The sequence below is a fragment of the Lepidochelys kempii genome, chromosome 3, assembly GCF_965140285.1.
Source record: "Lepidochelys kempii isolate rLepKem1 chromosome 3, rLepKem1.hap1, whole genome shotgun sequence".
Taxonomy (NCBI): Eukaryota; Metazoa; Chordata; order Testudines; family Cheloniidae; genus Lepidochelys; species Lepidochelys kempii.
The window spans coordinates 114404566-114431852 of NC_136382.1; the positions used below are offsets into that span (position 1 = coordinate 114404566).

Sequence of the window (27287 nt, forward strand, 5' to 3'; positions counted from 1 at the left end):
AGAGGCCCATACCTCTACACTGCAACTTTTAGCCCTGTAGTGAAATAGCAAAGAAATACACATAAAATACAAAACCCTTTATTGAGAGAGTCACCCAGAGCCAAGCAGTATTCTACGCTATCAAAGGTTACACATGTACACTGGGCATTCCTGGAACTGAAAGGTCAAGAAGCACCGGCAAACACAACTGTGCTCTGGTACCTGCACAGTTGTCTCCAATGCATTATACAAATATAAAGAGAGAAGGGGAGATCATCTGTATCTGGACCGCTCCTAATCTTTGGATTTCTTAGGACTTCTGCTTCGGTCTCTCTTTTTATCACGCTCTCTTTCCCAAAGCTCTCCTCGGTATTTGTCTTTAGATTTGCTGGAACTGTAGTGGCTGTCTCTGTCCCGAGACTGGCTGCGACTGCGACTTTGATGTCGGTCTCTCTTTTCACTCTTTCTTTTCTCTCTACAGCATTCTTCTTCTTCATATTGTCGGTCAGAGTCCTGTCAAGGAAGTTTGGTGACATGCAGGTATAGGTGAAGGGGTAAAAATATTAAACGGTATAAAACAGAACAAGAAAGTAGGTAAGACCCGCTCTCTGGCTTTCTAAAGCTTGTACTACTAGTAAGCAATTCAAATGCATAAGGTGAAGCATTTAATGTGAAATAAACATGTAGCTAAATAAACTACAGCAACACCAAGAAGTGCTACCTCTAAGGCAATGGTATTCAATTACATTTTCTTGGCGGGGGGGCGGGGGCAGGTCGTGCAGAAAAGGCAATGTCCAAATCTTGGGGGGGGGGGGCCAAATGGCTCTTCAGGTGTTTGCACTTTAGTGAAACCATGTCAATTCTTCACCCAGCTGGCAGGGATTGGCTACCTATGGCGTATGCGCCAAAGATGGCACATTGGTTGATTTTGTTAATAGCATGCAGACTGCTAGTCCAATCAGGGGCATGCTTTGGGATGCACTTCCGTTTGCCTTCTGCTTACAGTCATGCCAGGTATAGGTGTGGTCTGTTTATCTGAATTTCAAATCGATCGAACATCATGATTATCTGAATAAGCAATGTGTTCCCCCACGCTCATTCGGGTAATCAGGATTTTCAGTCCAATGGTGGCGAGAGGAAGGGGGAGTAGCTGCAGAAGACACGAGCCTCCTTATTACTGCATGTGCCGGGGGGGAGCTGGGAGAAACCCAAAGGAACAGGGGACGACTTCCCTAGAGCCTGTCCCATCCCCACCTCCCCCTGCCTACATCCAGCTCAGGACTCCTCTGTAAGAGGACTCCTGCTACCTGGCTTCCCATCTAGCCAAGGGCAGCCCTGCTACTCAGCTCTAGCTCCACCCAGGCTCCCACCAGCTCTGACCAAGGATGGTCCTGCTACTCAGCTCTGGCTGTGGCCTGGGCTCCCAGCAGATCTAGCCCCTGTATTCTGTTCCTGGTCTCAGCTTCAACTTCTTTGCATGCCTTCACACCCAGGCCAGCGCATGTTGGCTTGGAGGATGCATTGCAGCCATGGAGTGAAAGGGGCTGCCTGGCAGGGGAGCTGCCCATGAGGCAATGTCCAAATCTCCACACAGCTCCAGCCTGTGTCAGCATGGGGACACTACAGCCAGGACCAGCAGGGGAGCCTGTGGCCAGAGCTCCCAGAGAGCCCAGGTTGGAGCTGGAGCCAGGTAGTAGAGCTCCCTGCATGGAGCAGGACAGAACAGCTGACACCCAGCCCATCAAATGGAAGGCCTCTGTGGCCAGATTCGGTCTGTGGGCTAGTAAATGACCAACACTGCTCTAAGGCCTTCTATCTTCCATTAGCTGAAAGAAGAATAGCAGATAGTGGTTAGTTCTTGTGATTAAGGTCATGAACCAAAGCAAGTGGTAACTTGGTAATAATGGTCGGGGTTCAGCTCCGGAGCTTTTGTTTGGCCTGTTATCACAATTGGAGTTATTTGCAAAATTCAGATCTGGGTTTGGATTTTGATTATTCTGACAATGGAGGTGTCTGGATCCAGGCTTTTGGTTCAGGCCCATCTCTATTTTGTATCAGCACAACACTGATTATGCAAAGCTCTATAATGTTAAGTAGTTAAACTAGGGAAATTTCAGACACTACAAGTCATCAGAGAACAACTGCTATTTGAAAGCTCATAAGTAACATGATTCAAAATGCCATTTGGCATTAGAACTGAGCAGCCTGCGGCACTTACCTACAAGCTCAACACATCAAAGCTTTTGTCAGAAGCGTTCAAGAATTTGCATTTTGGGAAGATCATTAAGAAACTGATTTGGCACTGAAATATCTGCCAAATGAAGACAACAGGCCCTTTAACATATCATTTCTGGAATGATTAAGACGATGGAGGCCACATCATTTCAAACCCCAAGCTTTTCCGTAAGATGTTCTGGTTGCTTTCATTTAAAAAAAAATAGACTCTTTACTGTTTGCACAATCATTAAACTACCCAGAAGTGAGATTTCTTTTATTTCAAGATCTGAAAAGGACGATTTACCCTTTTTTCCTTCAGCTCCTTCCCCTCCCAACACACATGCATACACTTCCTAAGAGGTTTTGTGAAAGTCCATATTCTAACCCCATTTTGTGTACTCTTCAAGCCAGTGTTGTAGCTTGCGTGGGAACAAAGGATACTTCACCAATATGCAAATATCAGAAAAAAACCACACAATGTAGTCATTGCCAAAGAGAAAGAAACGTGCTTAACATTTGTTCATAGTTATAAACTATCCCTTACCATAAAGGCAGGTATAAATTTGCCTTTTAAATAAAGGACATATACCCAGTCCACATGTACTACAGGTATAAAGATCAACATTTATAATCAATAGTACATTGATCAAACAGGTGTTTATATGGACACCACAACAAACAGGTTGGCTTGTATTCTCAAACCTATTAACTTTAGTGTATCAAAACACAATAGTCACATGTTTACCAAAGCTCACCTGGCCTAAAGCACAGTTAATTTCACTGACCAACAGCACCAATGCCTGTGTTCATTTACAATTTAAATACTAATTTAATGTAACTCATGCAGCTGTGTGTGTAAACCAGGTCTTAGATTCAAGGTAAGTCCCCAAGCATGCCCTCAATGAACTCCCACTGGACCTCAGTGGCCAAGTTTCTAGACTTAAATCCACAACTTTAAATGGAAACCTTTTCTGACAAAAGAAATCCAAAAACTGCAGCACTTCCTTCAAAATAACTCCACAAGTGTAAGGGAACAGAGAGAAACCCTTCATCTTTTAAGTTGTGGTTGTAAACAATAAAACTGAGATTACATGAATCCAAGAGAAAAACCTATATAATTATTAAGTGATTATATAGGTCACAGCCATTGAGTCCATAACCTATGTGAAAGATACTTCCAGGCTGCCCTCACACAAACACAGCAACTGCTGCAGAGGGAGATCAGGCTACACAATCTAAAGCAGTCTGAAAAATGTGAGCGTGACAGCATGCTCTTTATTTAAATAGTATGCGCTGCTACAAAAGATTAATTTGTTTGGGGATCACAGAGCATCTTCACCTCTCTGCCTCAGTTTCTCTACCTTTAAAATGGGGGTAATACCTAGCCTCACAAGAGTGTTATAAGGATTAGTTAATGTTTCTTTCCACAGCTATCTGGCCATGTGCCCTGCACCATAGGCTGCTGGAGGTAAGGGTAGCATGGCATGAGCTATCCCAGCTTTATGCCACTTGAAGATCTCTCTCACACTAAAGTGTGGAACAGATGGAGTAAACTGGGACAGGGAGCCTGGGGAGGAGAAAGAGGAAAAACAGATCAGATGAGGAGCTTGGGTAGTAGGAGGGGAAGTTTTGGACAGGATGGAGATGGAGACTGGGACAAGAAGCTAAATGGTGGGGTGGGAGAGTCAGGACTGGAACAGAGACAAAGTGGAGCAAAAGGGGTCAGGAAAGGCAGAGGAAGAAGGGTATAGAACCACTTGAGAAGATTCTCCTACAGAACCTGGAATTGTTCCGAGTCTCTACTGTCGTCATATAGCTGTGAAATTCACTGCCAACGTCTCTCTCCTTTCCCCTTTAGTGACTAGTCAACATAATATTAACTTTGGGTGTAGTTTTGTACATGTAAATTTCCTAGAACATTCTGAAGACTGCAAAGTCAAGCACTCAAAAGTTAGGAAATGACAGAATTAAGGTTGCCACCTTAATTCAGCAATGATGCCCATATGTGTTATGACATGGTCTTTAGTGACAGGATCACATATATGATTCCCCCCCAACCCCCCCAGGATCCCTGCTTTATTTAATGAACAGAATGGATCCGCGCTGGGGATGAATCAGGGATCTATGATTCTATGAGTAGTGAAGGCTGTTCGTAGGACCCCTGCCTTATTTGTTGCAGAAGATGGGTGTGTAGTTACTGAGGCATGGGACTGCAGGAAGAGAAAAGAGTCTCATGGTTTAACCAACAGAATGCAACCCTGGGAAATAAAATGTTATAGTGTATGTGGTGGAGGCAATAGGTAGATGAGCCAAATGATCCAAGTAGGATCATGTGTCATGAGAGTTAAAAGGAGAAGCAAGATAGCATGGAATGTTTCCCCCTTTAACCTGTATAGTTGAAGAATCCACCATACATTTCAAAAGCTTTTTATTAAATCCACGCGCAGTTTACGTGCGTGGCAGGGATATGCCCTTTATACAGTTATGCAAGAATTGCTGACATGGTAATTGGTCATGATAATAAATCAGAATCAAAACTTTATAGAAGGAAGAGTACAAGAGCTGGATTCAAAAACCTACAGAAATGTAAAATCTACCTTGCTAGTAATCATTTTATAATCAAATTCATTTTGGAGATACAATAACTTCAATATTTGATATATCACTATGAACTCTTGTAGCTGTTTGCCATCTTTATCATGATGTTAATAAAATTATATTAACTGAAAACTTACCTCAGACTGTTAATTATCTTTCTGTAGAATAGTTATGTCAGCACTATGTATAAAAACAACATCTCTCCCTTATTTTATGAAGGATAGCTGTACAAGTATTTTTATTAATACAAATGAAGAACACTACGTTGACAGTGTGGTTGAGTTTTTTACCACACCAAAAATGTAAAAATAAAATAAAAACCTAAAACCCAACCCCAAGCAGAATTTTTAACCTGAAAGGGGAGAAGCACCAGAGACTCCATGAAGGCAAGTAAGGACTTAAATAGTGCGATCAATTTTAAATGAAAGGCTGTCAGATACTACAGTGATAGAAAGCAGTATAAAACCTGAAGACAGACAGACAGACAAAGTTAAGGAAAAATAATCAGACACCTGCCTCCTGCAACAATCGTAATCACATAACACGACCCTACATTATTCAGTGGTCATCTGTTCAGGTGAATAAAGCCATCTTAAATACAATCCACAAATGGCAAACTTCTTAGATCCCCTGATTAAAGTTTCTTTCATAAGCAGCTTGGAATTGGGTAGGCAGGGTAGGAGACAAAAGTTTCTTGTTGCACAGATTAAGGCCAGAAAGGACCTTTACATCATCTCATCTATGACCTGCTGTATAATACAAGCCATAGAATTTAAATAAACTTTTCTGCAGAGAGTCTGAGGTATGTGCTCAACATGGAGTTCATACCAATTACCTTAAAATTAAGAGTGATCACTCTATTGACTGAGCTAGCCATGGCACCTTAAAGAGGAAGTAACAATGACCCTGATCCAATTCAGATAAAAAGAAAAGGAGTACTAGTGGCACCTTAGAGACTAACCAATTTATTTGAGCATAAGCTTTCGTGAGCTACAGCTCACTTCATCAGATGCATTCAGTGGATCACTGTATTTTCCACTGAATGCATCCGATGATCCACTGAATGCATTCATCAGATGCATTCAGTGGAAAATACAGTGATCCACTGAATGCATCTGATGAAGTGAGCTGTAGCTCACGAAAGCTTATGCTCAAATAAATTGGTTAGTCTCTAAGGTGCCACTAGTACTCCTTTTCTTTTTGCGAATACAGACTAACACGGCTGCTACTCTGAAACCAATTCAAATAAATAAATAGCCTTCAGACCTGGAGTCACATTCTACTGTTGTGCTATGAGCTTTTGTTGATCTTAGCTATCCTTTTCCATACTTTTTCCCCGCTTAAGTGTAATCTTATCTTTGAATACAGAGGGCTAACATTTGCATTTTCTGACAAAACTACTATGCATCTCTACAGGATCTCTCTGTTCCTTTAAGTAATTAATTTACAACCTTAACTCCACTTTATCTAAGTTTTTAACCTTAGAATAATATATATGGTTGCATTCAGTCATAATTTTGTAGTATTTTCTATAATGTTTGTTTAGTTGACTGAGAACAGTAAATCTCATGAAAGATATTGTGAGAGCCAACAGTAGTATTTTTACAGTCAAGTATGTTAATTAACTTTTACTACCCTAGGGTTTTCTGCATTGCACATCACTGTCATGAGTGACAAGAGAGGGTTATGTCTATGATCCTGTTTAACTTCTCAAGGAGAAACAGCAAAGAGATTTTTCTAACAGCAAGTTGGAAATTAAGTTAAAATGTGCAGTCAACATACATCTGATTTAGAATCAAACGTTCTGGTTTTAAGTGGACAGTACTGAATGGGGAGTTGGTAAGGGGTAATCCAACTACAGTACTTGGGTTGTATTTACCTATTCTTAGAGCAAAGGGAATTGTAAATTGTTGAATTAATTTTAAGTGCAAAGGAAAATGTTAATCCCAGAAGATGCTAATTTAAATTGGCTGTATAATGAAAAGGCAGCATGGAGGCTGTTGTACTTTTCTTTTCCTGATAAAATTATGATTCATGAAATTTAAGAAACCGGCTATATCTGCCCTATCAGCTATAAGAGAATTTAACGTAGTAATAGAATATCAGAAATTAAGAGAAAGAAAAGGCCCATTAGGTCATTTAGACTCTCTCTCTATGCCACCATAAACCAGTCACTCTAAATGTCTGAAGTGGAGGGATATTTACACTCATACTATACAGAAATTAGCATAGTTAAGCAAGAATTTATCAGATACTTGCTTATTCCCTGTAATTGAAAGTCAGGTGTTTAAGGCTCTGATTAAAGGGTGCAGAATTTTGAAAAAAATTCATTCAAGTTATAACATTGCATCAGCTGCTTTAAGATTCTTCAGTTTGATGCTAGTTACCATTGTGGCATTTTAGAAGTTGCTTAACTAGAGGGAAGCTATGATTCTTATGTTTCCAGAAAAATAACAGCTTGCCTCAACACCACTTATCATTCCTATGGGGGATCAGACCAACAGGCTAGTTAGAAAAAAAATTATTATATAATTACATCTGTAAATGCTTATTCTGCTACATTCAATCCTAGTCTATGGATCCAACGATTTCTGCTATTCTATCACTGCTACTCAGCAAAGTAGTCTGACTGGTGGTTAAACATTTATCATTTTTTTCTGCTGTAAATTTGTCTTATTTTTGGGTGCAATGATAATAAAATGAAGAAGGCTAAAGAGAACATCTTATTTACTGAATTTTGAGACTAAATTCAGACGGAATGTGGTAGTTTCAAGGTGCCTAGGAAGAAACCAACTGGGCATTGTGGGCAAAGAAATAAATAGACAGGTACACACGTAGGTGACAGCCATGTGATATTGTATTTTCACCACCCTCTGTGCACTAACCCAGATCTATGGGAATTACTACAAACAGAATCTGAGGCGCTCTTAACTTCCACTTTTTTATTGTATTTGAATTGGCTACAAGCAAAGTGTTTCCTTCTCCTCCCAATCTCCCATCTATTGAATTTCCCTCCATCTTTCCCAAAAATTAACTGGCCTGAAGCCCTGGACAAGCAACATTTAGTCCTGGAGGACAGATCAAAGTTTAAGATCCGACATCCTGAAAACCAGCAGGGCTAGAAGTTTACTCCACACCCAGGAGATACCCAGCTTTCCAATAAGACATGCAGCATTTCTATTCTGGGAGACCCAGAAATATCAGACTTTTAAAATTACAACATTACTGACGAGGAAAAAGCTTTTTGGGGGGGGGGGCGGTGGGTAATTTTTTTTATTGGGTTCTAAGAACATATTGACTAATTTTCCTCTCCCTTTGATACCTGTATAAGATGAACCTATAGTCTAAAGAGAACCTGGCTTTATAAAAGGAAGATCTGAAAAGGGATACAATTTTAAAAAAACTTTTTAAAATCGTTCTTTTGTAAAAATGACAGATTACATGATGCCATGGGGGGGTGGGGGCGGCAAATATTGTATTGCTTCAAGTTTAGGATTACTTTTAGAACCTGAAAGCGGTTTTACCTCTCATGAGTCGGGTAACCATCTCAAACTCATGCTGACCAAACCTTTATATTTCACCAGCCATTGTACATAGTCCCTATATTTTCTTCTCTTATTTACCATTGGTGATTCATGTGTACATTACATATTACACAAACTGTACAGTAAGTGATGGCACGATACAAAGATTGGTACTAGCATGAGTTTGTTACATCTTAAAGAATAGCTATTTTAACATGATTATCAATTACTTGTACTGTATTTCTATAGCACCTAGGAGCCCTAGTCATGGGCCAGTGTGCTCTTGTGCTAGGTTCTGTACAAAAAGGTTGTCCCAACTCCAGAAACCTCACAAGCTAAGTCTAAAATCAAGAGGCAACAGATGTATACAGAGTACAAGGAAACAAGAATGTACTGGTCTGCATGACAGGCAATACTCTCAGCACACCAACAGCCTAACTGTTGTCAAGTTTTTTGTAGGCCTCAGGGCAAAGGAGAATTTTAAGGAGAGACCTGAAGACTGATAACAAGGTAGCTTTGCAGATATTCATGCAGAGCGGCTCACAAACGAGAGAGGCAGCATAGGGACAAGCATGAGGGTGTTTATTTGAAAATTTAACAAGTGTGCAATGGAGGTGGCATCGTGGGCCAATCAGAGGTGGGAGTTGACATCTCCACTGTGAAGGAGAGATGACAGGTAGGGTGGGGACAGGCTGTGATGAATCTTGAAAGTGAAGACAAGCAGCTTATGTTTGATGCCATAGATAAGGAGTCAGAGGAGGGATGCAAAGAGAGGGCTATGTGAGTGTGACAGAATATGCAAATAATCTTTTCAGCAGCATTCTGAATGGACATGAGAAAGGCAAGATTGCATTTGTTAAAGCCAGAGAAAAGGCTATTGCCCAATCAACACGTGAGATGATTGGAGCCTGGATGAGAGTTTCAGCTGTGTGGATGGAAAAGGAAAGGCCATATTTTAATAATCTTATCCATGTGTAAAATCTGTATCTTAACATTTTAAAGATTTTAATCTATTTTATTTGTCTTTTCCCTTTAATTCTTTCTCAGCATGTAAAAACATGTATTGGCACAGAGAAAGATAAATCTTTTAGGAACCTCACAGTTACTAAAATGATAATGGATTTTAAGATCCAGAGTCTTGTGACATAGCAGAGCTACAAACATATGTCACACAGCATTGGAAAGGGAGGGGGGAAGGTTCCTAATATGCAGATAGAATAAATCCCTCATTGGCTAACTCCTTTTAGTTATCTCATGTTGGATTTTAGGCCTGTCATTGGTCCAGCATTAAATATTGCTCATCCTATTTCTTTGACCAGTGAAATGTTGGGGTGGAGGAATTCCACACTGGGTTGCAGCAGGAGGTTTAGAAAGGGAAGAGGAAATAGGAGAAGGGAATCTGTGGCAGTTTATTTATTTTGAAATGGCACTTATCTGCAAGCTCCTTAGAGGTTTGGAGTATTAGAAGCAGTCTAGCTTTAGGGGCATTACTTGGCAAAGGACAGGTGAAGCACCTGAAGGATCATGCAAATTGCTATTTATCACACATGATTCCACCACCAGAGAAACACCACAAATTTGCAAACTCATCTCACCATAGCAGAGATATCACAGGCATTTATATCAACAGAACAGCAAACAAATGAGATTGCCTTTTCCAATTGGCAACTTAAGATCAAACTTAGCTGTCAATATTTTTATTAAACTATTACAGCTATATAACAGAACAAAGTCCAACAGAAAGAGTAGCTGACTCACTAATCTAACACTTGCTAGCAACCATAAAAATCAACACATGGCTCACTATGCTCATAAACCGTGAGAAATTATAAACACATGGGAAAGTCAGTAAGGTCTTAAATAAATGTCAACAGAAGTCCACTGGACAAGAACTACACTCCTCCCACAGATTCACTGACTGATAAGAAATCAAGGAAATCGACACCGAGAGCAGAGGAAACTGGAAAGGAAGGAAGTCATAAATGAAAATAAAGTTCCCAAACAATAAGTACAGGTATTATCGAGAGCACCCTGCCAGCTCCTATTCAGATCCCTTCTCTCTGCCAGTGAGCCCACCTGCTCAAGACCCACATCCTGCTACTTACTGAAAGAAAACCACAATACCCTTACAGCCCTACCCTCTGGAATCAAGACACACAGTGGAAGAGTCAAAAATAATGTTTAAACCTGAAGTAGACTGAAGAGTCAGAAAACAAGAGTATGAAGAAGGATGAGTCAAAACACACTGAAGGAAAAAGAAAAAAAAAAAAAAAAAGACCACCACCAGAGAGCAGAAAAACATCTTAGCATCATGGAAACTACTCAGAGCACAAAAATACTCTTCAGATCATTATAGCTGATAGCGCCACCCAGAGTCAAGGTTGCTTACTATTATACGACTTTGTTTTCAGTTGATTAAAACTTCAACCATTCAGTTTCAAAATTTCCATACCGGGTGTCTACTTCAGGCTAAACTTTTAAATTAGGAAATTACATTTCAAACAAACAAAACAAAAACAAAAAACCCCCACTTTGTTAAAGGAACATTAAGCACTCAAGAGTTGGAAATGCCAGAATTAAGGCTGCTCTTGCCAGACACCAATATAGTAGTGATGAACACCACAGAAGCACCCAAGAGAAATTAATAATTTTGTATTCAGTGTAGGTTTGGATGGTATGCAGTAAAAAAGGTCGGGGACCATACAATGGCTGTAGAGTATAAAAAAATATTGAATAATCACCTGTTTATTGAATGAGTTAGGGATCCTCTGGGAAGAATAGCGTGTGATCACGTAATTAAAAAAAGGAGTACTTGTGGCACCTTAGAGACTAACATTTATGTGAGCATAAGCTTTCGTGAGCTACAGCTCACTTCATCGGATGCATTTGTTAGTCTCTGAGGTGCCACAAGTATGTCTTTTCTTTTTGCGAATACAGACTAACGCAACTGCTACTCTGAAACATGTAATTAAAGACTTTCACAGTGCACATGCACAAGGAAGCTGCATTAAGTTTGCACAGGAAACCTTTCTGGCATGTCCTAACTTTTGAGTGCTTGGCTTTCCAAGTTTCATGTTCTTTTAAGGTAGATTTTTTTTATATATAATTCCATAATGAAGTGAGGCCTTAATGTAGGACAATTCTATTTGAAATTATCTGCTCTTACAGAAAAATAGAACACATGCAGATAAACTTAGATTTTTAGGGGTCAATTCTGCATTTTGTAAAAAAAAAAAAGGAACAAATGGGAAAAAGGGGTAGAAAAGCAGAGCTATTTGAACTCTATAGAACATGTCTGAATGCTATGGAGACAACACAACTTACCTAGTGTATTATTCTGTTTGGCATGACATGTTTGTATGTGAAAGAGGAGGAGTTTCCACACTCTCTTAGCCTATATCTATGCCCATAATGGGAACCTGTTTAGATGTTGTCTCCCCCATGCATCACAGTCTCTCCATTGCAGGATGGATTTCCTAGACATTTCTTTACCTTGTTTCAGAAGAGGAACTACATTTTTTTTTAAATTGGTCACACTGTGCTGATTTATCTTCTCAAACTACAGTCTCCAAACAGCTTAGCCAATATGCCACCGATATGAGCGGGAAATAGGATACATTTACTAACACTTCTCATAGTCTATTTGTGGCCGATGTAATCGCACCTTACATATAGGTCAGCTGTTCTAAATACCACATCAATATGTAGTGCAGCATTGTACGGTTAGGATAGGTTGCCTGTCAGTGAAGTGAATGTCTCTTTTTAGCCACGGTATACCTCAGCAGACAGAACAGAACACAAAATGCCTTTGACCTAAAGAAAAGCAGCAGGGAAAATTACAAACATCAGCGGAACTGTATTGCTACCGCCAATAGTGGAAACAGTAGTGTAGACAAGTGCAGGTGTTTTTACTACCACGTGATTAGATGACATGATAGTAAAAATGCCTGTGCCCTGTCTGCACTAAGGGTTCAATGGTTAATACCAACAAGGCGCATGAAATCTGCCATGTGCCAGGCAACGGAGCTTTTTAAAAGGAATTGTCAATCAGCTGTGTTCTTTCATACATGGTGTTAAAGAATGCTAAAACGACCAACTTAATAAATTCTACTTGGATTACATTAAATGAAGATCAATAGTATCTTAAGAATAAAAACAGATGGGTGCAGGGAGCGGGGCCACTACTGACAATCATTGTCAGCAACTGATCGTTTTCACAGTGTCAACAAAGCCATCATTCTCCAGTATTACTAATCTACACAATACAAACACAGATTTCACATTTATACTTCTGAGTCAGCTGAAAGACAAGTAAAACCATTAAGAGGCTGTTTTCTGACTGCACGTTAGAGGAAGCTCCTGTGCACAATTCCAGGAAGTACATGAAAAATACATTGCACTCATGAAATATGATTAAGCTTCACTCATCTGTGATGGGAAATATGTGAAAAACAGACCCGTGTTGAAACGCCTACTTTTGTGAAGTCTGTGCTACCTTTTCAGGACATTTCAGCAGAAGGTCAATTATGTACACCTAGCTTTAGAAGTTCAAGAATATCTTGGGCAGCCACTTTCTACACTGCAACAAGTCCTTCATTCATTGCACGTTCGCATGCAAGGTCCCCAGTCGAACCCATTTCCTTTTAGCAGTTATGAGGAGACATGGCCGTAAGGTGACAGAATTAAATAGTCAGTGAAAAGGTGGCAGTTCAGTACCTTGGATTTTTTGGTCTTCTTGTCATCCTCTTCATCGTCTGAATGGCGGTGCTTTTTCTTCTTGTGTTTTTTACCTGAGTGTAGGTGACTTGCTCTAGCCTCCTCTATCTCCTCATCCAGCACAAGGTCATACTTTGCGCTACATCAGTTGATTAAGGGCAGACTTGATACCAATCATTGGTCAATTCAGAATATAAAAGCTCAAACCAAGCAAAACCACGCTTTATCATGGGCATAACATTGAGACAGTCAGTATTTTGTGCAAAACAAAAATCATGTATAATGAAAAATTAAAAGAGTAAGGCTGATTGAAATCTGCTCTGGGAAACAAAACATCCTGCCTCTCCACTGCTTTGCAGTAGGGTAGTTATTTACAACCGGGAGAAGTGGGTGTAAAATAAACACATTCTGATTTGACCGTGTGTTATTCACACAAAATAGCAAATTGAAAAATAAATCTGTAATTCGAGAACTGATGCCACATAGTTATGTTAAGCAGCAGTTAAACGTCTGCCCAACAAAAGCTTAGAGATTTAGAAGCTGTTTTCACAACATCTAGTTGCAAGTCCACTACATTATAGGCCAATATACCACACAGATTATTCAACTGTTAAGGATACTCTTGATTTAGCTTTACTTTCTCCTTCAAAGTTAATTTGGAAGGTTTATCACATTCCTTTTCATACTCTTTGAAGTCATCCTTGGTATACTTCCCACCTGTTCATACAAAAACAAACTGGGCTTTCATCTCCATCTTAAAAATCAAAGACATAGGAGTATAGCACATTTCAGGATACAATTGTCATCATTACTGTAATCATATTTACAGATGTGCACAGTAACAAACTCCAGGAATGGTCTTATAGTGTGCATGACCCAGAGCAAAAGAGGGAGGATCAGGCCATGATTTCCCTTCTGTCTCTAGTCCTTCTGCTGAGAAGACCTAGCTAGGTAATTGTTTCCTCCCACCTCATGCCTATTGGATGCAGAGCTTGGATAGGATCACAAGGCACCAAGTGGCAATTGTTCTGTTTGTGCTTGAAGCTGGTCCTGCAGCTCTCTGCTTACAGCTCTGTTGGCATTTCTGTTACTCCCCCCTATTTTCAAAATGAAAACAATGAAACTTTGCTCTGTGCTAAAACTTAGAGGAAGGGAGGGAATCACACTACAAAATTATACACTTTTTAGTATAAATTTTGAAAAACATTTTTCACCGGTTAACATTTTGAAGAGGCCTATTGGATTTTATTTTCCATATTTCTGTTTTGAAGTTTTGAAAACTAGTTAACAGTACTGTCAGTTATGTGCTGCCACCTTATGGTGAAGGCTAATACTGCAACAGAAGTATTAAATACCTTGATATTCAATTTGTCTTGTAAATGTAGTCCTTCATGAAGTGAATGGCAAACAAAAAGGCAGAATATGCTGATTACTGCAATTTTATGTTAATAAATAATATCCAAAATTATCCCTTTAAAGCTTGAGATTAATATAAAACAATACCAATAGTTGACTTTTACTGGCAAAAAATACACTTGGCAACATGACAGCCACCAATAAACCCCTTGTCCTCTAATATGTAGTAAACAGGTAGAGACCTAGACTTAGTAGCCTTTGCTCATGCAGCCAGGAATACCAAGCTGTGGCCATTATACTGCCGAAAGGAGTTGATTAACCTTGTAACAGAGATGCTTGTCCTATACAACAACTCTAGTTTAGGAGAGCAATATTTAATAATTTAAGGTTTGAAGTTGGTACAGAATCAAAAGGATGACAAAACTACCTTTTCCTCTCCATTTAATCTTTGCAACAGATTGGCTAAAATCCACATGTATTCTCCGGTCATCTATCAGCACGTTATCCATTTTGAAGTAGGCTTTCTCACAATCTTCCTCCTTTTGCAGTGTTTCCAGAAGATTTAAGTCAAGATTAATTAACAAATCATACACAAATATTCTTATGAAGTCAGCATTTAAATCTAAAGTGAATTGCTCTTGGCATAGAGATTCCTAATGAATATGCCACAACTGAGTAAATACGTATTTCATTTTCTAAAATGGATTAAATCACAACACTCATCACACTTCTAAAATTTTTAAAAATAAATATAATAATTTTACTATTTGCCTTAATGTAAGCATTTCATCTTTGAGATTAGATAAATCTATGCCATGTGTATTATGTTTGGAATAATACATTTAGACGCAATTACAACAGACAATGGCTTTATTAAAAATCCTAAACTCTCTGGCAGGCTAAAGATAAGTGTTCTGGCATACTCTTGAATTTCACTGATAACTTTCTCACAGAATGACAGTAGAGTGATAACAGCCAACCAATAAAACACAAGCTATAAATTTTATATCATGAGAACAACTCTTACAGTCTGATCATATTCCAATTGACTTCAAAAGGGACTGAAGTACATATTTAAACAGTTTGCTAAATAGGGATGAACTTATATATATGCTTAAATGTTTTCCTGAACCGAGGACTACATCCTTTGTAGGCTGCAGTCAATAGATGAGAATATTAACCAACACACTTGAGCAGATCACCTGTTCATTCCATCCAGCACAGAGCTGCGTTTGTGAGGAGAGAGATAACCCAAGCATATTATTACACTGCTTTTATAAGCAACCTACCTTTTCAAATTCAATGAAAGCATAACAAAGAGATTCACCCGTCTTCCAGTCTCTAATCACTTCACAGCTGAAAAAATAGCATGAGATTAAAGTGTCAATGCCTTCTGGTTTGAAAATAGCTGACGACTATCACTGTTTGAAAGGGACTTTAACAGGTTAGAAATTTTAACCTGTGTTATAATGCCTTTGAGGCTTGATCCTCAACCGTAACTCACATAAGTAACCTCTACTCACACTGGTAGCCTCAGTGACTTCAAACAGCTGAAGTGGATTTAAATAGGACTACTCATGTGAGCAATCGTTGAGATTTGTACGGGTTTTAAAATTAGTCCTAAAATTAGTAAAACGAAAGCTTCTTGAATCAGATTCTATTTTCCATCATTAATGCTCTGATTTTTTTTTACATTTTACTAAGCTAGGACAAAAATTTGTTAGTTTAACTTTTGGGATTGCAATTAATGCTGAGGAATGTTTAAGAAAGAGCCATGTAACAGGCTGGCAGTATTTCTCCGAAACACCCCAACTTGTCAACAATTGTCCCACTACTATACCCAGATACAAGGGTGGTCAAAGTGGGTCTCCAAAGAGAGTGAGCGCACGCAGAGCAGTAGAACCTAGGGAGACTGCTTAAACTGAACTTGGTTCTCTTTTTGGTGTTTTTTTTATAACTATTCTGTAAAAGTTACCTTTTAATGGGCCCAAATCGTGAAAATATTATCTCCAGGTCTTCATCTGTGGTCACAGGATTCAGTTTACAGACAAACAGCACATTTTCTGGTGGTTTGATATCTGCATCTGGTAAATCTCCCACCTGCAGCACACAGAAAAGGAAAGGCTTTTCAATTTGTTCTAGACAGAGCTTCCTGAATTTCATGGCGCTATGTTCTGTTGGGAAAGGAGGGGAGGGGACGGGACGACAAATATTCTTTTCCTCGTGACTCGATCAGTGGAAACCTGGGGAAATACCTATAGTCACTCAGAGGACTCAGAGGAGAACATTATTTTCCCCAAAAAGTATGGTTAGTGGTTAAAACAGGTGACTAGAAATGTGCAGTGTTCTACTGCCAGTGACTGCATGATTAATATTCTCTGCTTTAGTTTCCCCATCAGTAAAATCAGGATAATACTTCTCTCTCTTGCAGGAATGCTGAGGCTTAAATTTGTTCGTAAAAAGCTTTTTTTACGTTCTTTAGATGAAAGATGCTATGCCAGAGTACCATTAGAGTTTAGTTGGTATTAGTCAAATTTGGGTGGATGAATAATACAAAGTTGACAGACAAAACAATGCGTAATGATTTGTCACATACATTCATACAATGAAAGGACTCACTGCTGCCATTTTAAAAATAAGAATGGAACTGGGTCTTTTCCTCATTAATATTCCTAAAGAAGGTGAACTGAACCTCCTCTAAAGTCTGGCACCAGCCATATTAAATTCTAGTTCACTGCAATTCCACGAGGACTCCAGAAGCTACAACCATATAGTACCATTAAGTCAAACATCCCAAGGGCAGAAAGCAGGGAGAAAAAATTAACTATTAGTGGGTTCTTGCTTATTATCTAACAGCAGGCAGCTATTCTGTTGTAATTCTGTGAATGGGAACCAACACTATATTCCTGTGTATTCCCAATGCCAATATGTGAATTTGGGGAGAAATTATTTCATGGTAACTCAGCCATCCAATACATACAAACTTCCAGTACCAAGAAAGAAACACACAGCAGGGATAACAGTTCCATGCAGGACTGACCAGCTTTTATAATTTTACAAGCATCTCTAGCAAGTTCTTACAAACCCCCTATAAGACCAATTCTAGTCCTGGGTTTGGAACAGAGATGGTACAGGTGTTCCTGGGAAATCTCCTCCTACAAATGGATGAAGATCAAGTGTCCATGTTCACTCTTTTAGCTCTACCAGAAGCCTGATACCATGCACCCTAGTCCATGAGACCAACATTTCTGATATGCAACTCAAGGCAAGCACTTGTCTTAAGCATTCACTCATCCAAACATAATGTAGAGCATATATACACAAAGAAATTACATTTGACAAGACCAAAAAACCCCAAAACACAAAACTGATGTTTACCATTTCCAAAAGAATGGCCTGAGTTTTTGCTTCTTTCTCTGCCTGAATTTCTTCCACTTCATCAACAGACTTTCCTTTGAAGTCATCAATTTCTTCATCTGCTCTTATTCTGCCACTCTGAGAAATTGGAAAAAAAAATAGCATTTTAATACTGACCCATGGGTAAGCCTTTATTTTTCTTAATACTAAAACTCTACCTCAGTCTGGGATTGTGTGTGTTGTGAAACTAAGACTATATCCCTGAACCATTAGGCTAAGATCATTCATTCTGGTCAGACAGACAACTAAGCAGCCTACACATGGTAATGAGCTTCTATCACAGTCAACCTGGGCTAGATTCAATTAGACAATATGGAGTCTTTCACCTCTATTATACCAAATGTATCCCCAACATACCTGCCAGCTTGTTTCTATTTAGGGGAGTACCCCCCCCCTTTTTTTTTAAATATTTCTTTATTGAAATGAGTATACAAGTAGTATTGAAGATTTCAGCCTCATCTAGCAGGACTTCAATTTAACAGAATACAATTACAGGAACTGTATATTTTATACTATTGTATTTAGTCAAGTATTCCAAACAAAAACATTCCTACAACAAAATATTGGCCATTTTAAATTCTCTTCCAACAAGTTCTCTTATTTCAAAACATTTCACTAGAGCTAACTGGTGTATCCCTGTTTTTCCTCTGCAAGTGTCTGATAATAAAACTTTCAAGTGTTTGTCTAACATACACTGCGCTATCAAGCTCCATATGCAGTGTTTAGACTTGTGGATATATTAGACAAATTTTGGTATACCCTCTATTCTAATTAAGTTCCTATACCAAACTCATCACTAAGGTATCTGTTAAAACTTTTTTTAAAACATGTAACTTCTCTAGTCAATTTATTGTTTGAAACATTGCTCCCAGACAAAAGATATTTCCTTTCAGCAGCTCCAATAACTGCAAGGTAAGAAAACATAATAAACTGAATTGTTCTGCAAATCCCTTCTGCCTAGAATACAAACAAAACAAATCAGCGTGTCTGCTTGTATGTGAAATAATACTTTCCAGTTTAACAATAATTTCCTTTTGTGTGGAAATGCTGATAATGTTTCTTATTGAAAAAAAGGGAATAAAAGGATAAACTTCATTTTATACTGTAAAAAGAAAATAAGTTAGCAGTGATTTTTTTGATTCTTCCAGAAGAATGTATCAAGGAAACAATGCCAGAGCTGGGCATTTCAGACGACAGGTTCATTACTATTAAAATAACATTACAGCTTTTCTCTTTGTAGTGTGAATTATAAAGTAAGTCTTTGCATCCCATCCCACTATACATAGTCACAACCGGAAACACCCTGATCTTTTTTTTGTTCTCTTCTTCAAAATTGTAATAGTTATTTGCTTTGTAACCATAGAGGTCACTTCAAGTACAACTGTGCTGTGAAGGTCCATCTAGACTAGTATGCTGTGTTCCGACAGCGGCCAATGCCAGGTCCCAGTGGATAAGGAATGAACAGAACAGGCAATCATCAAGTGATCCAACAGAGGCAGGGACACCATCTCTGCCCATCAGCCACTGATGGACCTATCCTCCATGAACTTATCTAGTTCTTTTTTGAACCCTGTTATAGTCTTGGCCTTCACAACATCCTCCTCTAGCAAGGAGTTCCAAAAGTTAACTGTGTGTTGTATGAAGAAATACTTCCTTTTGTTTGCTTTAAATCTGCTGCCTATTAATTTCATTTGGTTACCCCTAGTTTTGTGTTATGAGGAGTAAATAACACTTCCTTATTTACTTTCTCCATACCAGTCATGATTTTATAGACCTCTAACATATCTCCTCTTAGTCATCTCTTTTCCAAGCTGAAAAGTCCCAGTCTTATTAATCTCTCCTCATATGGAAGCCATTCCATACCCCTGATAATTTTTGTTGCCCTTTTCTGAACCTTTTCCAATTCCTATATATAGATCTTCAGAAATCTTCCTCCACTCAAGAAATGTGTAATTGCATATTGGCAGCTCTTATTTTGCTAAACACTTCCTTGCATGTTTAACTTTAAGCACGAGTAGTCTATTTGACTTAAATGGACCATTCACGTGCTTTGCTGAATGTGGGCCATAGGGGAAACTAGTTAGCACATTTATTCATTTTCAACACCTTCCCAAGAAGCTGTTGGCAGTACTTACATCTAGTTGTTCCTTGCTGGGCTCTGGGGAGCAGTCAGGTATTATTAAACCGGAGGGGTCATCAAATGGATCATCTAATATCACTGTATGATTTATCCTAATGGGAAATTTAAAAAAAGTCAAGTCAAGTCCAGTACAAGAGTCAGCATTTTAATTGGTTTAAAACTAGCTTACTTTGATTCCATGTTCATCAATTAATGTTAGGGATACTAGCAGAGATTATATCCTACTACAGGGCTAGACAAATACTTTGTATAACTACATACTAAATTCTACGTACTCATATATAACGATTAATAAAGCCAGTTCAGATGTGCACACAGGCTGCTAGGATACAAGGAATAAACCAAGTATTTTTATTAATAAACAATTTTTTTTTAATGTACTTGTTTATTCCTTGACCAACATTTAATCTAGTTTACGAGTAAAGTCTTCATTTCAACCTCTTGCCCTCTTAACTCCCCACTTAGTGCATCCTACAGTTAATTTTGGCTACATGGAATCAAAACAAAAATACAGCTGAACTGTCCGAAAGTGGTACACAGATTAATATAGAAGAAACAGATCACCACAGACACCTTCACAGATCCAGTAACCAATCCAAACACACCAAGAAATCTGTTATCTACAAACAGACACTCAGATACCACAGAATATGCTCCAAGGAGAAAGTCTGGGATATTCATCTTAACACACTTAAGACCACCTTCAACAAGTAAGGGTAGTCCACTACAGAAGTAGATCACATCATGGAACAAGTCACCCCAATTCCTCGAGAGAACCTGCTTCAATATGGAAATAATGCCTCCTCTGTCTGCACACCTCTAATTGTCACCAACAACCCACACTGGAATCCATATGGGAGGCAGGGGTATCAAACAATTACAACCTATACACTATGGGAACCATATCCTGAAGTAAATCTTTCCTGAACTGCCCCCCTCTTCTGGCCTTCAAACAACCCCATCCCAACCTCACCATCAGAAGCAAGCTCCCCACAGACCAAAATACATCAACTAAAAGCAACAGAGCCTGCTAGATGAGCACATACAAAAATCTGTAGGTATATCTGAACTGCAATAATGATCAACATCCCCCAACAACGCACCTTTCAAGATCCGTTGGTCCTTACACATGCCTGTCAACATGCGCTGTACCTCATCCAGCGCACTAAATGCCCCATCACTACATTCCCAAAAAGTTATAAAAAGACAAAACACACCCTATCGCTTCTGTGTGTGTGAACATTTTTCACAATGAGATCACTCTATATCTGACCACTCAGTTCTCATCCTCAAAGGAAACCTGCATAACACTTTCAGTAGACAAGACTGGGAGCTTAAATTTATAGACACTAAAAATCATGGACTGAATACAGAAACTAGATTTATGGTTTATTACAATAATCTATAACCCACTAGCCTCCTCCCCCAGCTTTTTCTTCCTCTCCTTTTTCCCTCTATGATTAGAGAGGTGTTAACAGGCCACTTCACCTTGAATGATCCCTTGAAATATGTGCTACCTACTTATGCTGCACAATCTGTTCCACCTTGTACTTAGTTTTGACACTGAGTACATGTCCCAGACCTGAAGATCTGTGTGTAAGCTTGTCTCTCACCAATAGAAGTTGTTCCAGTAAAAGAAATTACCTCACCCACCTAGTCTCTCTCATATCCTGGGACTAACACACCTACAACACCGCATACACAGATGAACAACATTATAAACATTATTTTGGATGGTCTGGACAACATCCATCCCATCTATGGACCCAATCCTGCAAATTCCCAATGTTGCTATGTGCAGATGCAGGGTCCATCTGAGCTTACAGGTCTGGGGCCTACAGCTTCTCTTTCAGTTGATAAGACAGCATGATCTAGTCAATGCATCTTCCTCTAAAGTCATTTAGTAAGTCCCCCATAACATATAATTACACAATATTTTACCAGTAATAATGGAACGAAGAAACATACTAGATACTTTAACAAGTGTCCTGACATTGCCATATTAACTCTATTTACAGAAAGATCAATGAGCCAGTTCTTACAAAAATCACAACACACCCTCTGTAAGAGGGCAGATTCCATTCCCACCCTCTGATACCCACAAACCTCTCTGACTCTCCAGTAAGTAGCACCTCCATATTATTTATTTATATTCCTGCCACCAACCCCAATACAGTCCTGTGCAGCTAAGTATTAACAGTGGTTTCTTGCCCCTTCCTGCAGGGCCAGAGAGGCACAGAGATCTCCCTTCTTAGAATTCCAGAATAGACAGGGTTCAATTAACCTAATCTTCTGTCCCTTCCTTCCTGTGTCACCCTCAGCTGGTGTCTAACTGGTTCATCAGTCTCGAGACTGATCAGCTAATTAGCCACATACTCCCCAGTTGGCCTTCTCCATAGAAACTAATTTGCGCCTAAGTGATCTGAGGGCTGGCTAATAAGTTAGCCTCCAGCACTTTGTCACCACTAAGCTACGAAGTTAAACCTAGTCATACCTGATGTCTTGATAAGGAACAAATTCCTTGTCAACGAAGGTCTCGTTAATTTTCTTTAATACATCCATGCCTTCTGTTACTTCTCCAAACACTGTGTGCACACCATCAAGGTAATCTAGATTTTCCCCTGTAGTAATAAGAAACTACAAGGACAAGATGAAAAAACCTGTTTACAAGTAAACTGTAAAATTTTTAGAATCTCCATATAATTTTGGGCCTGACACCGTGCCCACTGAAGTAAGTGGGAGTTTTACCATTGACTTCAATGGGAGAGGACAGGAACAGACCTTCAAGCAGCGTAAACTGATGTAGCTCCATTGGCTTTAATGGAACTATGACAGTTTACACCAGCTGAGCATCTAGCCCTCCACCGTTAATTTAGAACAGACCATATGGTTAACCAACACAATAATGAATGACAATTGCAACCCAGGGTTTACAATCAAATTGGAAAAGTCTTGCTCATTGCTATATTTAGCTGGACACAGCTCTAGCTAGGAGGAACTGACAGATTTGTCCAGGAGCACAGGAGCAGATTTTAAAAAATAAATTTTTTTTGAAGTATATGTAGGGAATACTACACATTAGGCCAGGTTAACCGCCACACTGTCCCTTTCAGTCCTCTTCTACCTAAACAACGTTATTGTTAATGATTATTTTATCAGCCTAGCACCTTTGAGCAGCTCTACAATAATGAGCCAATAAGTGCACCTGATGATGAAGAAAACATGTTATTAAGGTAGGATTTCAGCTTCCAAGTTAGAGAGTTTATTATAACCAGGAAGCTCTAGAATCATTTGAAAAAAATATGAATACCTCATCAATATCCTTTTAACAATAAGGAACAGCAATTGTGTGTTATTTTCATTGTTATGCACATTTTTTAAACTGTGGAGTTTCCCTCTTTGCTATTCCAGAGTTATAGCAAAGCCTCTCAACACTGTGTGCTGACCTGAGATCCATGTTGATCATTGCCATTGTTCACCATTGACACGGTTCCCTTTTTCTTGTGCTTAATTCTTGGCACTTTTTCTGCCTCAAAAAATCTAGCTTGATCACCATAGAGTTTACTGAAAATATATACAATAAATATGTTATGAGCCAGCAAGATTAAAAAATGCTGACAGTGAAACAAGCGTTATACAACAGTGAACAAGACAAAATAATTTACAAAAATATGTTATAATAAGAATGCTCAAAGAAAATGATCACTTTACACTATACATTTATACTGTGACTATAGGATTACCCAGCCACCCCCCATAATGCAGATAATGTTAACAGCTCTTTCCCTGCAGACATTCTACAGAATTAGGGGGTTTTAAGCATATTAGAAAATATTTTCTGACATCTCTGGTAGATACTAGCATGTAATTTGCTACAAGCTACTGTCAAAATGTACTTTCAGTACAGTGTGCAAGGAATTAAAAGCATAATTCACTTTATCAAATATAAATGGCACTTGTGCATCAAATTCTCCTTATAAAACAAAGTAAAAGCAATTAAATAGCTTGTTCATAGACTAAAATTCATCATCTGAACAGAAAAAGCTGCAAACTTCATTTTACACATTCGCTTTCAAGGCATACAGGACTCGATGCAGTGATTTTAAGTGTCAATGTCTGATCTTGATCTCACATTGTTCTCCCCCAGGTGAGAGATCTGGCTTACACATAAAGTTATGATTTTAAACTGATTATGATTTTAAACTCTTAAATCCATTTCAACATGGCTTATATCAGTTTACATTGCACCAAGAACTGAAACCCCCACATTTCAAGGCATACAGGACTCGATGCAGTGATTTTAAGTGTCAATGTCTGATCTTGATCTCACATTGTTCTCCCCCAGGTGAGAGATCTGGCTTACACATAAAGTTATGATTTTAAACTGATTATGATTTTAAACTCTTAAATCCATTTCAACATGGCTTATATCAGTTTACATTGCACCAAGAACTGAAACCCCCACATTTCAGTCCTGTTCAGCAATAAAAAAAGATAACATCCTCAGAATGGATCTGTATTCTCAGAGGCGAACAGTAGAACAGAAGAGGGAAGCAAGTCAGCCTGCCACTCTTTTAGAAGATTCTACTTTTGACAGAGCACATCAAAGAGCCAGGCAGGGAAAGAAAAATCAGTGTATAATATGAAAAAGTGCAACGGAAGAGAAGATCCCAGGAATGACTGGTAACAGACCAGAATAATAATACACCAGAACTCTGGATTGTCAAAAGTTTTAAACCACTTACAGGGACACAGTTTGGTCCCCATCTACCCTATAGCGTGGGTAAAAGTTTGTAACCAGGTCTCCCTAACTCCATTGTAGCATAACATAGCATAGAACAGATGCAAATTTATTTGGTGTACTTCCTTAAAGGTCTGTATTACGGAGGTCTGGAGTAGCATTAGCCAGTTTGCAAGTCTATTGGCTGCAGATAGTTACATGAGAAGTATTCATCAACTATGCGGTAAATACAGGGTTTTTTCCCCCTGCAACTTGAACTTGGTTTTCCCTCTAGAAAATCAGTTTCAAAGGAAAAATGATCTGGAAGATTATGCAGTCAGCCAGAATTCTATCTTACCTGTCTGCATGTTTCTTCAGGTGCATCACTATAGAAAACTGATTTTTATAAGAAACTTAATTTTCTTCCTAACACCAATTTTAATGCGTCCCTCTTAAAAAACTCTCAAACTCAAGACTCTCCAATTATCTATTTCCAAAAAGCACACTTCATGTATTTAATGTAGTTAAAATGTGAACCCAAGCAACAGTTTTATTGACTTGGAAAGGGAGCTCGGGGAGTGGACACATGAATACAGGAATTTTTACTATAGTCGCCTGCTTCCTCTCCATCACAAGCAAAATGTAAGTGCAGTAAATCATAGTTCTCAGCACTACAGTAGAAAAATGTGTTTACTTCCACAGAGCAGCTATGTAGGACACATAGCACAGCAGCCTAACGTACAGTCACCTGCTCACAATTACACCCATTATTGATTTGATTTAGAACAGAAGCAGCACGCTGTCCCAAAAAAAACCTAAGTGTCTAGGATCAAAAGATAGCATGAGGAATGACAAGATGTATGAGCCAAAAGAAGCTCTCATCTCCCAACAACGATTCAGTAGGACATTCAGCAAGTGCAAACTGGGTCAACTATACTCCCAAATTAGGCCTATTTCATTTTATGTAGGTTTTACTCACCAAAAGATGGACTCCCCTCCACGGCCAGTCCCCAGGGGGTCACCAGTTTGTATAATAAAATCCCTCTGTAACAATGCAAGATACACAAGGTATTAGTCTACTTATGGATGTAGACAAAGAAGGAAATAAAAATCTATTATAAACACTTACCTGTACATTGTGAATGAGGCAGTAGTTGTAGTACTTGATTTTGCAAAGCTTCAGAAAGTTCTGACAAGCTGCAAGAAATTATATTGAAATTTACTAAAAAAACCTGTTAATGTGATTTGCACATGGATCTTTTCTTTTTGGCTGTACTGGGACTTTATTAACCTTGATTCTAAAGCCTTCCGCACACGTATGGAAAAGATTAAATACTATGCATTTTCCCTTCTTAAATCCCACATCCAGCAATATTTAGAATCCTAAATATGAACAGTTGTATAACAAAGATCAGCACACATTCTACCCTCCTTGGCCTTCCCCAATTAATGTCTACCAAGGAAAAAGTCAATGTTGGTTTTTCAATTTAAAAACTATTACACTTACTGAATATTTTAGAGACTTAAAAATAAGATGTATAGTGTCTGTAGTAGAAGAAAATGAGTTCCCAACCAAAATTGTTGTTTATAATTAGAAAAAAAAAAACAGAGTAATAAATTTCCACATCCCCCTGAAATTAAATGTGGAAACTAAGGCCCTCATCCTGCAAGTACACACATTTAACTTACCAGAGTAAGCATCTTTTATCCTAACGTCCTTACACCCACCCAAACACAGAATCAAGGTCCTAATTTGGTATAGCGAATGTAATCTCCAACACGCATTTTTTCAACTAAAAAAAATAAATAAATATCCGTGCACACTTTATGAGAACTGCAAACCAGAAAAGGGCAGGATTACTGCAAGCCCCCAACAAGGGGTTCCTTAAGAGTGTTAAGTATCAAAGGGGGTAGCCGTGTTAGTCTGTATCCACAAAAACAAGGAGTCCGGTAGCACCTTAAAGACTAACAGATTTATTTAGGCATAAGGTTTCGTGGGTAAAAAACCCACTTCTTCAGATGCATGGAGTGTTTGAGTCAAGTCAAGTGCAATCAACCCCTCATTTTCATTCTGTGACCGTATCGCCCCGGAGAGCTGAAGCACAGTCAGCATCACACATGATCTGCTCCGTGACCCTACTGGCGCCCTGCTTTTGAACTCACCCACGCCCCACTCCCACCCCTAGGAGTCGCCCCCCGCAGCACCGCGCCATTAGCGTTATCCTAAACTCTGTGGCCTCCGCCCTCCTCAGTTGAAGGAGCGGGACGTTTGCACTGGGTGGGTCTGCCCCCAACGCGCCCCCATCCGCCCCCCCCCCCGCTGCAACTCCCCAGCGCCCCCCCCCCGCCGCCCCTCACCTCTGGGCCTCTCCTCCGTGTACAGGTCGACCACCAGGTCGCCCACCGTGGTCTCCAGCAGCACAGCCATGGCCGCCGCGCCCCGGAACCACAACAACGCGGCGCCAGGCCCCGCAGCGCGTCCCTCCCGCGGCTGCCTCCGGGAGACTCAGGGCGGAGAGGCAGCAACTTTCGGCTCTGCAGCTATGGAGCGCGCCCGCGCAAGCTGAGCGTGCTCAGTGACACCTATTGAAGCCGCCGCCCGCCTCACCCTCTGCCCTCA

General features: G+C 39.4%; 1 protein-coding gene across 2 annotated transcripts; it reads right to left on the minus strand.

Annotated features, from left to right (window-relative positions):
• Positions 1-62: 62 nt before the first annotated feature.
• On the minus strand, positions 63-27267 carry PPIL4 (peptidylprolyl isomerase like 4). Of its 2 annotated transcripts, none has more exons than XM_073337601.2 (13): positions 27026-27267; positions 25797-25864; positions 25647-25711; positions 23394-23511; positions 22442-22584; positions 19943-20039; positions 17769-17885; positions 16366-16490; positions 15679-15746; positions 14818-14943; positions 13655-13751; positions 13035-13173; positions 63-492 (listed from the first exon to the last, which is right to left on the minus strand). In XM_073337601.2, exons 1-13 carry the CDS (start codon positions 27093-27095, stop codon positions 274-276), a joined length of 1452 nt encoding a protein of 483 aa, XP_073193702.2. In that variant the 5' UTR covers positions 27096-27267; the 3' UTR covers positions 63-273. The 2 variants fall into 2 exon arrangements, with proteins under 2 accessions (XP_073193702.2, XP_073193703.2); XM_073337602.2 differs by having other exon boundaries at positions 14818-14929; positions 15680-15746; positions 27026-27265.
• Positions 27268-27287: the final 20 nt, after the last annotated feature.